This window comes from Cebidichthys violaceus, unplaced genomic scaffold (assembly GCF_023349555.1).
Source record: "Cebidichthys violaceus isolate CVI_PGR_0920_01 unplaced genomic scaffold, fCebVio1.0.p SCAF_14, whole genome shotgun sequence".
NCBI lineage: Eukaryota > Metazoa > Chordata > Actinopteri > Perciformes > Stichaeidae > Cebidichthys > Cebidichthys violaceus.
The window spans coordinates 2,349,114-2,363,073 of NW_027176307.1; the positions used below are offsets into that span (position 1 = coordinate 2,349,114).

Consider the following 13,960-nt stretch of genomic DNA (forward strand, 5'->3'; position numbering starts at 1 on the left):
TATTGACGAATACATACTTTTAAACAGTGACAATCGAACAATATTGCCAGCACACAGATCTTAAGTTGTGTGTGATATCTTTCTTAATGTGTTTTGACTGTAGACCGGACATCGTGGGGGATTAGCTCAGATGGTAGAGCGCTCGCTTAGCATGCGAGAGGTAGCGGGATCGATGCCCGCATCCTCCAGTAACACTTTTTCTTACTCTCAAAATACAAACACTATTATATTGACGGATGTGTATATACTACATATTTATATGTATTCATGCATCATGTCTAAGTTTGTGTGACTTCTTTTTGTTTAGATTTTGTTCGTAGGATCTAAATTAATGGCTAATGTTGTGTAAACCTACCTCTGCGTCCAACATTGTCTTAGTAAAGATGCAGTTGGGTTGAATACCGATATCAAGGGAGTGCGTATAAATAGAAGCCCCTCATAATTGTCTAGTTATTTATCAGTCGAGATCAATACATTTCAATGGAGGAGAGAGTATATAAATAACTGATTCACAACATCTACGCTTACTAATATAGTTATAGCGGTTACCATTACTGGTACCCTTTTCAGGATTGTTGATTTATTGACATAAACAATCAACTTGGTGCAATAATTCAGATTTTAAACATTGGAGGGCAGAAACAAAATATTGGCAATTGAAGTAAACAAACTAAATTACAGAAATTAACTCAAAAGTGAGAAAGACGACATGGTAAAACAACTTAATATTTTATTGCATTTCTGCACATGCATTGCTCCACATGAAACTGGCTTGTAACCTTACAACGTTCTCTCATTCAGTACACAGCAGGTCCTCCACGAGGAGAACTGTTGCGTCACAGTCAAACAAACACACCTGTGGCTTTAGAGAAAGGTGAGAAACCACATCAGCGTTTCAGACCGTCACATTCACAGTCTGTGGCGTAGTTGTGTTGATGTTGCCACCTACAGGACGAAAGAAAAAATGCCACTATAATTTAAAACCTGCAGGAAAACTGTGCAGTTTTTTTTTTTACTTTTAAAGACAAAGAAAGTTACTGGGAAGAGGAGGTTAGCGTCAGCATGTGTCTTCCCCCGTCTGCAGACAGCACACATGATTAATCTGCTGGTCTAAAGTGATGCTGCCATTCAATTTTCTCATCGGTTGGTGACGCAAGTAGAACTTCTACTGCAGGTCCAGTATTGAACATGTGAACGTACGGGCTCTATTTGACAAAAAAAAAAAATGTACTCAAGGTCCACTTACTTGCTTTTAACTAAACTTCTATTTGATCATGAGAGGTTTTCAGAAGCGTTGTGAAAAGCTAGCAAAAACTACCATTTCAAAGGAAAATAATGAACTTTCACAGGGCTCTTAAAGTCTGGACAATTATATTTTACTATTTTCTATCTATTAATCTTTAGTTTTGGTTCTAGCAAAAATGCCAAACATGTGATGGTTCTGGAATGTCTGCTTTAGGGCTGTATTATAAACTTACTGTAATTTATTTGGGTTTAGACGGGTAGTTGGACAGAATAAGCATAAGACTTGAGACAAATAATTTTATATGCAGCCCTAAATATATAATCTTTCAGGACATCAGTGGCTCCGGACATGATGGTTCTGCAGCTGGATGATAGAAGCTACGACGGGTTTATGGTGCTGTTCAAAAGAATATTATGTCAATGAATAACTATAACTGTTAGTTTAATACATTGAGTTGTATAGAATAAAATCTGACATGCAGAGAGAGGAACACAAAGAAAGTGAACACCCATCCACTAGTTTTATCATAACTCATCATCAGTGAAAACACAGTTCTGCTATTTGAGTGTTTTTTCCCCGCAGACTTATGCTCAGCATTCTTGTTGTCCTGTGTTTCTTCTTCAGTGCCATCCCGTGATGAAGAGGCTGTTCAGCTTAGTTAAAGCAGTGTCTGAACCAATCAGCATGTGGAGTAAATCCCCCGGCGCCGTCCCTCGTTGACTCAGGTTCCGCTCCGAGTGTCCAGAAGCAAAAAGGTATCCGTTTGTCTTTGTTTTTCTTTCGATGTCAGTGCAGAGTTACAGCAAGCAAAAGCAGCAGAGCAGCATCCCGACGGCAGGTCTGAGTGATGGAGGAGGCGCTTCTGTCTGCCGAATGCCAGGAGTTCAGCTCTCACATGAAGTCGTCTGAATCGTTACCATCCTGCAGACGAAAGGTAGCGAAGCACAAAGTTAATGTGGTGAACAAAACCAGAGCTGGTCTCAGATACTTTTCTCTTACTTGATGAAGTGGAGTGACTTCTCTGTATAATCTCATAGCTCTTTAAATCAAAGCTCGTCCATGACCTGAACATATTGTTTACTTTTCTGCTTCATTCAGGCTGTTAATCTCAATAATAGTGTTCTTTGTGCCTCTATTCATTAGACACTGATACCGTCATTTATCACAGTAGGAAAATACATTGTGGTACATCTGTTTTTTGGTGAATATTGAAAATAATTCTACTAAACATGTAGCAGAGGCCCTGACCTTTCCTTTCCGTCTATTCCGAAACAAAATATAGATTCATAGATTTGTCCTCACCTCATTGGTCGTCATATTTTCACTCTTCATCAGTGAAGTGTAGCACCTGGAGAGACAAACCCAAACATAAGAAATTGATACATGTACAGAGGATTTAATAAAAAACTCCAAGTACGCAGTACAGTTTTAAACTGTTGGTTTCAGTAACAGCGTGAGTTTGCCGTTAATGGAAATGCTTTAGTAAACTATTTGACACTAGAACTACTTACTAGAACAATGTCAAAGGATAAGAGACAACAAAAATAAATTACTTGAGTTCCTCCATCTCCTTTTTCCTCTTCTGTTCCTCCTTCTCTTGCTTCTTCAGGTCTTGGAGCTGAGCTTTCTTCTCGTTCCTCTCCTCTTGGTCTCTCGACTCCTTCTCTGCCGCCAGGTCGGGGAAGCGTTCGTCTTTGGTTTTCTCCAGGCGGTTTACGATCTCGTTGACCTTCTTCTCCACGGCAACAATCTTCACCTGGGAAATACAGTGCGAGCATGACACACCTTTAACTGGTAAGTCCGTGGCGATAACGGACTCATGATGTAGAATACAAGAAGAAAACAACGCATCATCATCATCATATTCCATCACAGTGAACATGAATCTGTGCAGAATCTTTGTTCTGGACACATTTTTCCAGAGTCACATTGTTCTCATTTCAGCGCTTGTCTACTGACCTCTTTCTGTCGAAAGAAGCCGATCTGTCCTACGTCCATGTCTCCGGTCTTCTTCAGGTTGGCCCAAGGTGTGTAAACCACTTTGATGTTGTTCATCTTACAGCCTGACAGCGTACAACAGAGTTTCATTTAACAGACATAGAAATATATACGTGTCATCACGCAGCTTTAAGATAGAACTGTTTTGTTTGATACCTGATGCCGATCATCCACAGACATGACGTTACCAGGAAGCAGATCTTTACCTTGGATGCTGTTGTTTTTCACCAGCTGCGCACAGTCTATCAGCACCTCAGGGGGAATGTCGTCTATGGTCTGACCCTAGAAAACAACACAGAGCCATCAGCAGTGCCTTTGAGCGCTAACGGGATTAGCGTCCTCCAAACTCTGGAAATTTCTGCTGCAAGGGCTGAAATACACTTTAAAATCAACCGGAGCATCATTGTTGTCTCATTTGTGCCGTTTTGCACGAGGCTTCATGTAAATTCACCAAAGATGAAGATAGAGAACATAAGTCTGTCCAAAAACAAATCCTAATTAGTGATGGAAATTAAAAAGTGTTGTCCACCTGCCACTGCGGCCTGTATATTCCAAAATCTACCAGCCGCTCAATAGATAACTATTGTTTTGTTGGCTAGTGAGTGAAGCAAATCTAGCAGCCATGTGCATATTTGACTACTGCTTATTTCAAACCCTGAACGTAATACTGAATCATCAGGACTCAAGACTCAGTACTTAACATTCAGGATTTGAGGTTCATCTTGTTGACTCTTTACCTTTGGCAGTCTCAGATAAACGTGAGCCGAAGACAGTTTGTCCACATGGAACCTGGACATGGGAAAAAACTTGTGTTATTCAAATTGATGATCCTCTTAATTGTGCTTACAGACTATTCATTACAAGATATTAAGTGACATCTGTTAAGCAATGTAAGTGTTGACACTTGAGTCTCACCAGATGTCTTCAGGCCATCCGTACTTTATCAGATCCTCATCTGCAAAAACAATCTCAAGTTAGAGATGATGTGGCACATTACAAATAGAAGTTCAACAATCCATAATCAGAGTGACAGCACCAGACAAAAGTCAAATACATAGCATCAAGTGTGTGTGTGTGTGTGTGTGTGTGTGTGTGTGTGTGTGTGTGTGTGTGTGTGTGTGTGTGTGTATCTGCGATGTAATAACGAACTTACTTTCATATTTGTCTTTTCCCATGTAGATTGTGTAGTGAGGGTTCACCACTGAGAGGGAAACAATACATCGTTACTTACTGGATGAAGCAGCAATATAAAATGGCACGAAACACAACACACAGTCACATTAAATGAGAAATAAAAAAGTACTGGCTAACCAGACTACTAGCTAATGCTAACTATGGTGTATCGATAACGTTACTCACCGGCACTTGTGAAGTATAACACCATTTTACGTGAATTGAACTCACCACTAAAATATAAATATTAAGTTTATATAGTTTTAAAGCTAATGCAGCTAATTATCAACACAAATAAATATAATCGGTTCCTCCTGATCGTTGCTGTTGTCACTTTTCGCGTGTACAAGATGACCTGGGAAGTTGTTAGCGAGCTGCACTAAGTTACCGAGAGTTAGCAGCTACCAGTCCGGATATACCTACATTTATATTTACAAAATAAAGTCTTGACGTTCCAACAATTCACCACAGTCCCTGGAAGTTAATTTGAAAATATACAGCAAGAAACAATACTTTCACAAAATAAATGATTTAGCCAGAAGTTTTGCATAACTACACTCAATAAATATATTTGAATAAAATAAGCAATAACGGCACACACGTTATGTTACATGCGTGATTGTCATTTAGTAGACGACTATCTTTTATTTTGAAGTCAAGAACCAGAAGTCCATTCGCGCGTTTACTATTGTAACTCGATTACATTGTTTCCGTTTCCGTTTTCTTTTTTTAGAGACTGGCGCGCGCTGTTCGAACACATTCAAAACAGTGTGAAGAAACGCGGGCAGAAAAAGCAGCGACTCAAACTTTACAGCGACATTTATTGTTTTTACAGCACGACAGAAACGTGTTAGGTGAGATATATTGTATATATACATTGTTGTCTCATTGTTATGTTTGTGGTGTTTGATGCGTCGCTTGTTTCTTTCCTAAATGGTGTATTTACGTAACGTTACAAGGAACCTTTAACAAGCGTGTAAGCTAGCTCACCGTCAAACAAATGTGATGTTTAACGTTATATGTAATGTAAAACATAGACAAACGTGGAAACAAACTGTGATCAATATCGATAGTTAGTTAGTTAGCTAGTATCTTTTGTATTAGCAAATCATCCCGCCAATTATCCACTCATCTCCACTTTAGCTGTTAAATAAGCGCTTTATTGGCTAACGTAACATGTAACTCTAACTTTCATGTCGAGAGAAGCTCACATTTGTGCACAAACATGATGAAATACGGTGTCGTTTTTGGTGTAACGTTGAATTGAAAACACTGATCAATATACAAATCTAATAACCCCGCCTGTGTAGTTTAACTACGGTTTCCGGGGTGGCCTCCATGGGTCCATGTGCCTTTAGCTTATGTTGAGAACGTGCCAATTTAAGGCCAAACACAAACCATTACAATACATTACATTACGGTCATTTTTGCAGACGCTTTTATCCAAAGCGACTTACAATTCAGTATCTATCTACACACTGTAGACGCAACCATTATCTAAAGATGCAGTCTGTGACCTTATCCTACTACCAATAGGAAGTTGCACTGTTATTGATACTGTTTAAAAAACATGAGATTTTACTTTCACATGAGTTAAAGATTATTCAACAATAACACTGTGGGGAATTGTTTTAAGTAGGTTAATGTTACTTGAACATAGCTTGTCTCTACCTTTTTGTTTATTTATACTTGGTAACAGGCCGATTGTTATTACTCATAAGCTCAAGTAGACCTGCTAATGTTAGTGTGTGTGTGTGTGTGTGTGTGTGTGTGTGTGTGTGTGTGTGCATGCATGCATGTAGGAAGAACATGATTCCCACTGCTACCAGGAAGAGGAAGCTCTCCTCACTGGACTCTGACAGGTGAGTTGTGAACACACTGAGTTTAGGCTATTTTGTGGTTTAGTGGTTGACTAACCAATATACTCTCAAAATGTACTGTACTGATACATTCATATGCAACAGAAATATGGGCTGGGTATCGATCACCGAAGCCGGTTTGAATAATTAGTTTACTTTGATCAGAAAGTTCCTGATTTAAGGCAAAAGTTTACCAGATTTATACTCTTATCCAACTCTAGGTAAACGTTTCTACAGTTGCCTGTCCTTGTGTGTGGCTTCTTTTGTTAACTGAAACATCACTTTGGTATTCAGGAATTCTGTCATTTTCCTAGATTTATATTTTCATTTAAAGTATTTTTGCGTTGTCTCTCGACATATTTGTATCACCATCTGTAGATCTATGCTGTGCTTTTGTAAAAAAAATGTTTACAATTTTACTATACACTAGTAAAATATCATTATTTTAGAAGAGATATTTTTATTTGGGGAAACCCAGTGAGAGCTGTTTTGGATCTGTGTCGTTTGCTGTTTCTCATCTCTCGTTGTGATCGATCTGTTGTTACTTTAACTCTAGCCACCCGGCCAAGAACAGGGTGAGGGAGGAGTTGTCCCCCATGAAGAGGAGCTCCCCGAGGAAGCCCCCTCAGTCTCCCACCAGGAAGAATCCAGTGGGGCATCCGAACAAGGACAACTGTGCCTCGCCTCAGAAATCCCCACGTAGAGCAGCAGGTAGGGTGGACTAGTGAAAGGACTGCTTTAGGCAGTCATTTTTATTCAGCAGATGTGACTAAAGTAATGCATTCAAATAGCAGAGTTAGGACATGCTGCAAAATGACTCTTCTTCTTAACCAATAACACATTAATCTTTTTCTGTTTGTCCACCATGTTTACCAGGCTCTCCAGCCAAATCTCCTCGTAAATCTCCATTCAAACCGTCCATGGTTACAAGTTCCTTCTATGGCCAGAAGAAACCTGTCTATCTCACTCCACTAGAGAGGAAGGCACTGAAGGACTCTCTGCCATCTCCTCCTCCTCGTCTTCCTCCTTCCCCTCCTCCCCAGGAGAAAAAGAAGAACAAGAGGAATGTTAAAGGAGGCAGCAAGCAGAAAAAGGTGGCTGCAGTATCCAGTAATGTGGGGAAAACGGGTACCAGAGGCAAGACGATCAAACTACCCAAACTTAAAAGCAGGTTTGTTCCCATATAAGTCACAGTCGTGGCTGCTTTGTTGGTGCTCCTGCAGCCTTTTGACACCATTTTGTAGTTTCTTGGACATCACAGGTGTCTCTATTTTCCAACACAAGCATAGTAATCATTGCATCGTTTATTTCAACAGTATCACTGCTAAACCAGCATCCAGTTCAACCACTGCTTCCGCTAGCAGCAATAAACTGTCCGAGTCCAGAAAAACGATCACCGTCGCTTTCAGCAGCCTGAAGCCCAAACCCAAGATCTTTGTTGGAGCTGCTTTCTTCGGTACCGGGAAGAAACCGACATCTATGTACAAGAAATCTGCACAAAAATCTGCGACCAGGCCAGCTTCAGTTCCAAAAAGCAAAACTGTTCAGCTGCAGGCAAAAAGTGAGAAATCAAAGCCACCCGCTCCGGTGACGACCCAACAACAGAAACACCCGACAGAGGTGAGGGAAGCCGTTATTTGTTTCTGATCTGCAGGCAAGAGAGTTTAAAGGGTCCTCATTGTGATGTAGAAGATGCTTTGATTTGAGCATTTACTGGGTGGTGTTAATATTGTTTTAACTGATGCATGTCATGCCATAAAGAGTAACTTTAAAGGTTCATCTGAAGCATGTACAAGTTAGGATGCAAATTGCAATCAGACAGTCCCTCACCACAACTCATGCAGTGGTTGTTCTTCAGATTTATTTTCAGGAGCAAAAAATGTCTCGTTGATGTTAAGTTGTCCTGGTTGTCGCCTACAGACCGATGTCCAGCTGGTGGAGACAGAAGAGAACCAGCCGAGCACCAAGCAGAGAGCAAAGTTTGATCCGACAGACTGGATGGAGCCAGTTAACCAACAGCCCGAAACTCCACAGACATCAAGGTGCTTTACTGTATAAAATCTTGGCTTCCCCCAAATTTCTATTTCAACAATTTCTTCCCAAATTGAGAAGGAATCGTCCAAACGGACAGAACAATCTGAAAGTTGTGAAGGTTTTTAGCCATACATCTTATTTAATTTGACATGTTGAACTGTTTTGGGTGTGCTCTGTACAAATGTGCTACTATACTCATCAATAAGCTTCATCTTTCTCCTGCAGGTCTCCTAAAATGTTGTCAGAGAAATACGGGATTACAAAGAAGCTGACGATTGTGTTGACAAGGACCCCAACAGCAAGTCCTGCATCCACAGCTGTACCTCTCAGTCCTCAGGTACAGCACAAGTACACACACTGTTCATGGATACTACTGTGTGAGTAGCTACCGCTACAAAAGTGAAACATTTAACCGTAACAATGAAAGATTGCAATGGAAGAGACAATGCTAGCTCCATGATTGTTTTGACCCTGGCTTCATATTCATTATTATCCAACGCCCAACACGCATTTGAAACCATCACAAATCTTAAACCTTTTTAGGCGAAACAAGCCTTCAAGCTAGTCAACCGTAGCACCTGATCCAAACATGCTAATCGCTTTCAAAGTATGTACTGTTGCATGTAGTATGTATTCAACTAGGACCTACTGCTTCGTCTTAACATTGCACCATTTTAACTTTGACCCTCTTCCCTTATATATCTGCTGCGCAAAGGATTGTGGGTCAGACTGGCTTGCATACTGCAAAAAAAATACCAGACGCAGTAGTACATCCTGGTATTGAGACGTATAATAAATAGTATGGTAGTATTGGTAATTGAATGCACAGCATATTTGACTTTGGGAACAGAGGATGCTGTGACTACACTACTGCACTACAGTGCTCTTGGCCTTGCGGATGGCTTACAATTGCCGCCTCCTCCTTGTTGAGGATGTCTAACGATTTTGCACAATGTTTGCATCTAGCTCTAGATCCACCAACCAACAAACCAGGCTTTGTTAAATTTAAGCCAGATCACAAAAAGATACCCCGAGTATGTTGAGCTCACTGTTAAACCGTCTTGTTCTCTCTACTTCTTCCAGGATGATGGCTCTGAACTCATGTGTGACCTGAGTGAGAGAAGTCCCGTCAGTGCTGCTGCCAGCACACCCAAAGGTACACGGACATACACTGTTGTTCACACTTCCATTATCCCAGTTCAACATCTGAAGCTGATTTCACTGAAACACTGACTAGCTCACATAGAATCACAGAGACACAGTGGCTTTAGCCAGTCCACTCGCTTTGTTTTCATGTTTCAAATGAGCATTTTAGTTTAAAACATCCCTCTTGTTCCATCAGCTCTTTATTTTAAATATGCATTTTTTTATTTTTTTTTCCACAGAATCTTCAGCGATTTATCCCATCTTTGGCTCCGCCTCAAAGAGGTGAGATGGTCTGTTTAGTCATCGACCGTTAACACGGCACAATGAGAGGTTTCTTGTATGAAACGAAACAGGAAGTTTAGCGCTGTACTTCCTGCATATAATTGGGTAAAGCTTTGAGGTTCTGGCAAAGGAAGATGGAAACATTTGTTCCGACACGTTTTCTTTCTTCAGTAAAAACATAAACGTGAAGATGGTAATCAAGAGCAATGACACGTTAGAAACAAAAGCTCTAAAGATAGCAGTGACCGGTCTACTTTTACACGGACGTGGGCATAAGTTAAGGAGTAAATAAATATGGATTATAAATAGCCGCTGGTGTCGGCTTTAGTGCCATGTATTTTGCATTAACCCGCTAACACTTTAGTATGTTCTCTGTTCTGCTGTCTTGTAGGTTAAAGAATGCAGCCGTGCCTTGCAGCGCCCCCTCTGGCTTGATAACGCCCCTACAGACTACTTCTTCCCTCAAAGAGCGACCCGTTCGCAGGAGGAAAGAGAAACAGGACGAGGACCAGCTTATTATCGTACGTTAATCTTTATATTCTCAGCTGTGCCAGGCGGATCACTAGATGTTGGTAAACATTTGAGCCCTAAACATTTGTGAAGGCTGGTGCAGATGGTTTGTATTGAAGCTGGTTAATTGAACCGTCGCTAAGCCGCTTCTCCGCCAAGCTGTCATGAAGCCCACACTGTCACTGACTGCTCTCCCTGAGTAAATATTATCTAATTTTAGGCAAAAAGAAAGAAAAAAATATATTTCAGAAAGAAGCAGGTCTACTATATAGATTTGAAAGTTATATCCAGGATGTCAAAGTGCTTCAGCAGTGAAAACGGGTTAAAAAGATGAAAGACGTACAGATCAGTGTAAAACTGAAACACCGCCTGGCGATCAAGACAGTAGACGATGAAATTAAGGAGCAACACTCTCCCTGTGAAGTCGCTTATGTCTTTATTCTCTGTTACAATCATTAAAAAGATAAAATATTATGTTATACATTCATTAAACCTTCAGTAGCTAGCGTTGCATAGAAGTGCTAACGCTAGTAAATTATGTGCTAATGTACGCCGCTAATGTTTGCTCCTCAGGTTTTTTTTATGTAGAAATGTAACATTTTAGAAAGGTATGTCTCCTTCCAACCTCTCCGGGTGACTAGTGTCACTATTACACAACATTAACACACGTCTGGCTCCAAATCCACCAAACCAGCCTGAAAATGAAGAAAATGTGAGACGTTGTCTGATGCTGGTTGAAGCTGGCTGATGCTTCAATATGATTGGCCAGAGTAAAGGCTCCATTTTTATGCCAGTGTTTTATGATTTAATGCCAACTACAATATATATATGCTAACGGTAGGTTGGAGGGAGAAACAATTAGAAGTGATTTGGTATACCAGGTGTGTGTTTTTGTTGCTTTTACGTGCGTCTCTTTCCCTTCTTTTATTGGACCGTTGTCTTCCTCTGTTTGTGTGTTGACTGCATGTTTCTCTGTATTTTCCCGATCAGGACGCGGGTCAGAAGCAGTTCGGAGCGACGACCTGCAGCTCATGTGGAATGGTTTACAGCGCAGACAACCCAGAGGACCACTTCCAACACACCCAGTTCCACCAGCGCTTCCTCGACTCCATCAAATTTGTGGTAAAACTTCTTTACCTCAATCTCTCTGAACTGAACACTGTAGTAGTGAGACGATACTGATATCGGTCCGATGCTGGATTTTTTTTTTATTTTTTTTTTGTAAATGGCAATTAAGTTAATTTATATCTATGTATTTATTTGTTGTATTTGGACAGGAAAGCAATGTGTCAAAGCCTGATGTTGCTTTACACATAAACGAATCCCATTCAGTTCCACAGTGAGGCACACAGCGTTTAGCTACACACTGGATTGATTATTGGGACTGAAAAAGTGGTTTCATATGGTTTCAAACAGGGTTCCCTGTTTGAAACCATATGAAGTGCAAGCAATTCTTTACATTCCAATACACTTGTATACTAATCCTAATTAAACAGCGCTATAATGTCTCTTAATGGGTGTGCTACTTCCTTATCTAGCATGTACTATTGACAGTCCCTTCAGTATCTTTCCTTTTTTGCAACCTAAGTGATAAAGTGACTTGTTTTTATTCATAGTTTAGTATTTTTTTCAGAGATCTTCTGCCAAGGCTGCTGGCATGAGTTTGTGTCATGGGGAGGTGAGTTTGTTTGGAGTTGTTGGCTTGTAACTGCAGCTGCGTCTCTCTGTTGTGTTTCCAGGGCTGGAAGAAGGAGCGAGTGGTGGCCGAGTTCTGGGATGGAAAAATCCTCCTGGTCATGCCAGATGATCCCAAATACGCCATTAAAAAGGTGTGGGTCTGCACTTTTAGCTGGTTTCTCACAGCGTATGTATGCTGTGAAGTATGTCTCCACTTCAGCCTGTAAAACTCAAAGTTCAGCTCGCTGTAAATTTGAAGTCAAAGATATCGCTGTTCACAGATTTGTGTTCACTCGTAAGCTTGTCACACTGTATCTGTGGTTTGAGAGACGACGCACTGTTTAGGCAGCGTGAATGTCTTTTTCATACGTGTACAAACTTGTTTCCTCAGGTTTGATTTTCACACCTTCTTCCTCACAACGTGTTTGTTTTCAGGCTGAGGAAGTGCGCTGTGTAGCGGACAGCGAGCTTGGTTTCCAGCAGGTGACCCTGAGCAGACCCACAAAGGCCAAAACCTACCTCTTCATCAACACCGAGCGCATGGTGGTGGGCTGCCTCGTCGCTGAATTCATACGTCAGGTATGACTGGAGAAGTGTGTGTTTATTCCATCTTTTTAGTTATTTGTCCATGAAGACCTTTGTACAGGGTTCCCAACATTTTTTTGGCACATGTCCACCAGGTTGTGACAACCAAAAAGTTCTCCTATTGTTGACATGGAGTTTTGTGTACCGAAAATGTCTTTTGGTTTGCTATCTCAGAAACTCCCTGGTTAGGAATCGGTGCCATTATGGTCTGATTGGACCAGAAAACCATTTAGTTAATAATATATTGGAGTCTGCATGGGCGACAGCGCTTATCAGTTTTTTGGGTGAAGAAGCCGAAAAACGGGTTTGTTTTAGTTCAGCTGACGTCATTGTGCTGTTGTGACTTTTGTACGTAAACACTGGACAGTACATTGTGCTCGTTCGGTGCCTAATTGATGTTGATGATCATCCACTTCTCCCCGCAGGCTTACAGAGTCCTCGAGCAGCCGGACCAACAAAAAGACATGACGAGGGACGACTTCATGGAGCGACACCGAGCCTGGTGCTGCTCCACCGTCCCAGAACAAGCTCTGTGTGGGATCAGTCGCATCTGGGTCTTCAGTCTGGCCAGACGACAGGGCATCGCAACGCGCATGCTGGACACCGTCAGGTACAACACACATCTGATGATGGGGTTGCTGACCTTATCTAAATTTGCTAAAACCCAAACCGACTTAAAGGGTTAGAGCCAGTATGTTTCCCCTTCTTCACAATAATCCCTTCTTCCTTGTTTGTTTTAGGAGCACCTTCATGTACGGCAGCCATCTAACCAGGGAAGAGATCGCGTTCTCTGACCCGACGCCTGACGGCAAACTGTTTGCAACCAAGTACGCCAACACACCGGCCTTCCTGGTTTACAACTTCGTTGCATAAAGTAGATACATGGATTAAAGGTGCATTACTGTTTTAACTGACTCGTTGAATTAGAGGTACTGCATATCTTCATATGCAAAGCAATAACTGTTCAGGTTTATGTTGATTAGGCTTCAGTGTGTATTGAAGTGTTTGTGTAGGCTCCAGTTGTATAGCTGTAATACATTCTGTGTTCAGGATTAAGTAGAGTTTTAAAGGTTCATGATGCACCTGTTTCCACTCAGTATTTATACTCTATAATTTACTGTTGAATGTTGTTTATTGGCAGAGCTTTCTATTCAGATGTTTATATTCTGCCTAATGAGCGTGGAACTGCAGCGACTGAAATGTCCCATTTTTGCAAAGATACCAAAAGTTTTCTTTTTTGATTCATTCATTCAGATGTTCACATTGTTCTTTTTCTAGACAGGAAAATATGTTTATAAACCTTATGAAAGAGTGAGCCTTTATCGTTTCGGGGCATTCTACTTTGTAAATACACTTAATAAACATTGACTTTTGTTTTATGATACTAAACATGTTTCTTGAAAATGTTTTCAGACTGTACCCCAACAGTTCACTTAAGAGGGACTATCAT

General features: G+C 40.9%; 2 protein-coding genes and 1 non-coding gene across 3 annotated transcripts; 2 read left to right on the top strand and 1 right to left on the bottom strand.

The window, feature by feature from the left end:
* Positions 1-115: 115 nt before the first annotated feature.
* trnaa-agc (transfer RNA alanine (anticodon AGC)) lies at positions 116-188 on the top strand. The gene has a single exon. It is a non-coding gene; the product is annotated as a tRNA-Ala (tRNA).
* Positions 189-713: 525 nt separating this feature from the next.
* On the bottom strand, positions 714-4,777 carry ccdc25 (coiled-coil domain containing 25). Its single transcript, XM_068708476.1, has 9 exons — positions 4,604-4,777; positions 4,398-4,445; positions 4,160-4,199; positions 3,982-4,033; positions 3,451-3,526; positions 3,206-3,309; positions 2,800-3,002; positions 2,549-2,594; positions 714-2,167 (listed from the first exon to the last, which is right to left on the bottom strand). The coding sequence occupies exons 1-9, from the start codon at positions 4,626-4,628 to the stop codon at positions 2,138-2,140; spliced, it is 624 nt and encodes a 207-aa protein (XP_068564577.1). The 5' UTR covers positions 4,629-4,777; the 3' UTR covers positions 714-2,137.
* A 390-nt stretch (positions 4,778-5,167) lies between these two features.
* esco2 (establishment of sister chromatid cohesion N-acetyltransferase 2) lies at positions 5,168-13,899 on the top strand. Its single transcript, XM_068708478.1, has 15 exons — positions 5,168-5,271; positions 6,220-6,279; positions 6,833-6,987; positions 7,153-7,447; positions 7,593-7,896; positions 8,197-8,318; positions 8,536-8,647; positions 9,394-9,466; positions 9,696-9,738; positions 10,130-10,259; positions 11,239-11,370; positions 11,988-12,077; positions 12,361-12,504; positions 12,936-13,120; positions 13,251-13,899. Exons 2-15 carry the CDS (start codon positions 6,227-6,229, stop codon positions 13,381-13,383), a joined length of 1,971 nt encoding a protein of 656 aa, XP_068564579.1. The 5' UTR covers positions 5,168-5,271; positions 6,220-6,226; the 3' UTR covers positions 13,384-13,899.
* The last annotated feature ends 61 nt before the right edge of the window (positions 13,900-13,960 follow it).

Bases quoted from the DNA above. Each gene is read 5' to 3' on its own strand.
- ccdc25 (XM_068708476.1), bottom strand. From the start codon at position 4,628: ATGGTGTTATACTTCACAAGTGCCG. The intron at 3,527-3,981 runs GTAAAGAGTCAA...GTTGTTTTCTAG, and splicing joins TTTATCTGAGACTGCCAAAG to GGTCAGACCATAGACGACAT. The intron at 3,310-3,450 runs GTAAAGATCTGC...GTACGCTGTCAG, and splicing joins GAAAAACAACAGCATCCAAG to GCTGTAAGATGAACAACATC.
- esco2 (XM_068708478.1), top strand. From the start codon at position 6,227: ATGATTCCCACTGCTACCAGGAAGAGGAAGCTCTCCTCACTGGACTCT. The intron at 6,280-6,832 runs GTGAGTTGTGAA...CTTTAACTCTAG, and splicing joins TCCTCACTGGACTCTGACAG to CCACCCGGCCAAGAACAGGG. The intron at 12,078-12,360 runs GTGTGGGTCTGC...GTTTGTTTTCAG, and splicing joins CCAAATACGCCATTAAAAAG to GCTGAGGAAGTGCGCTGTGT.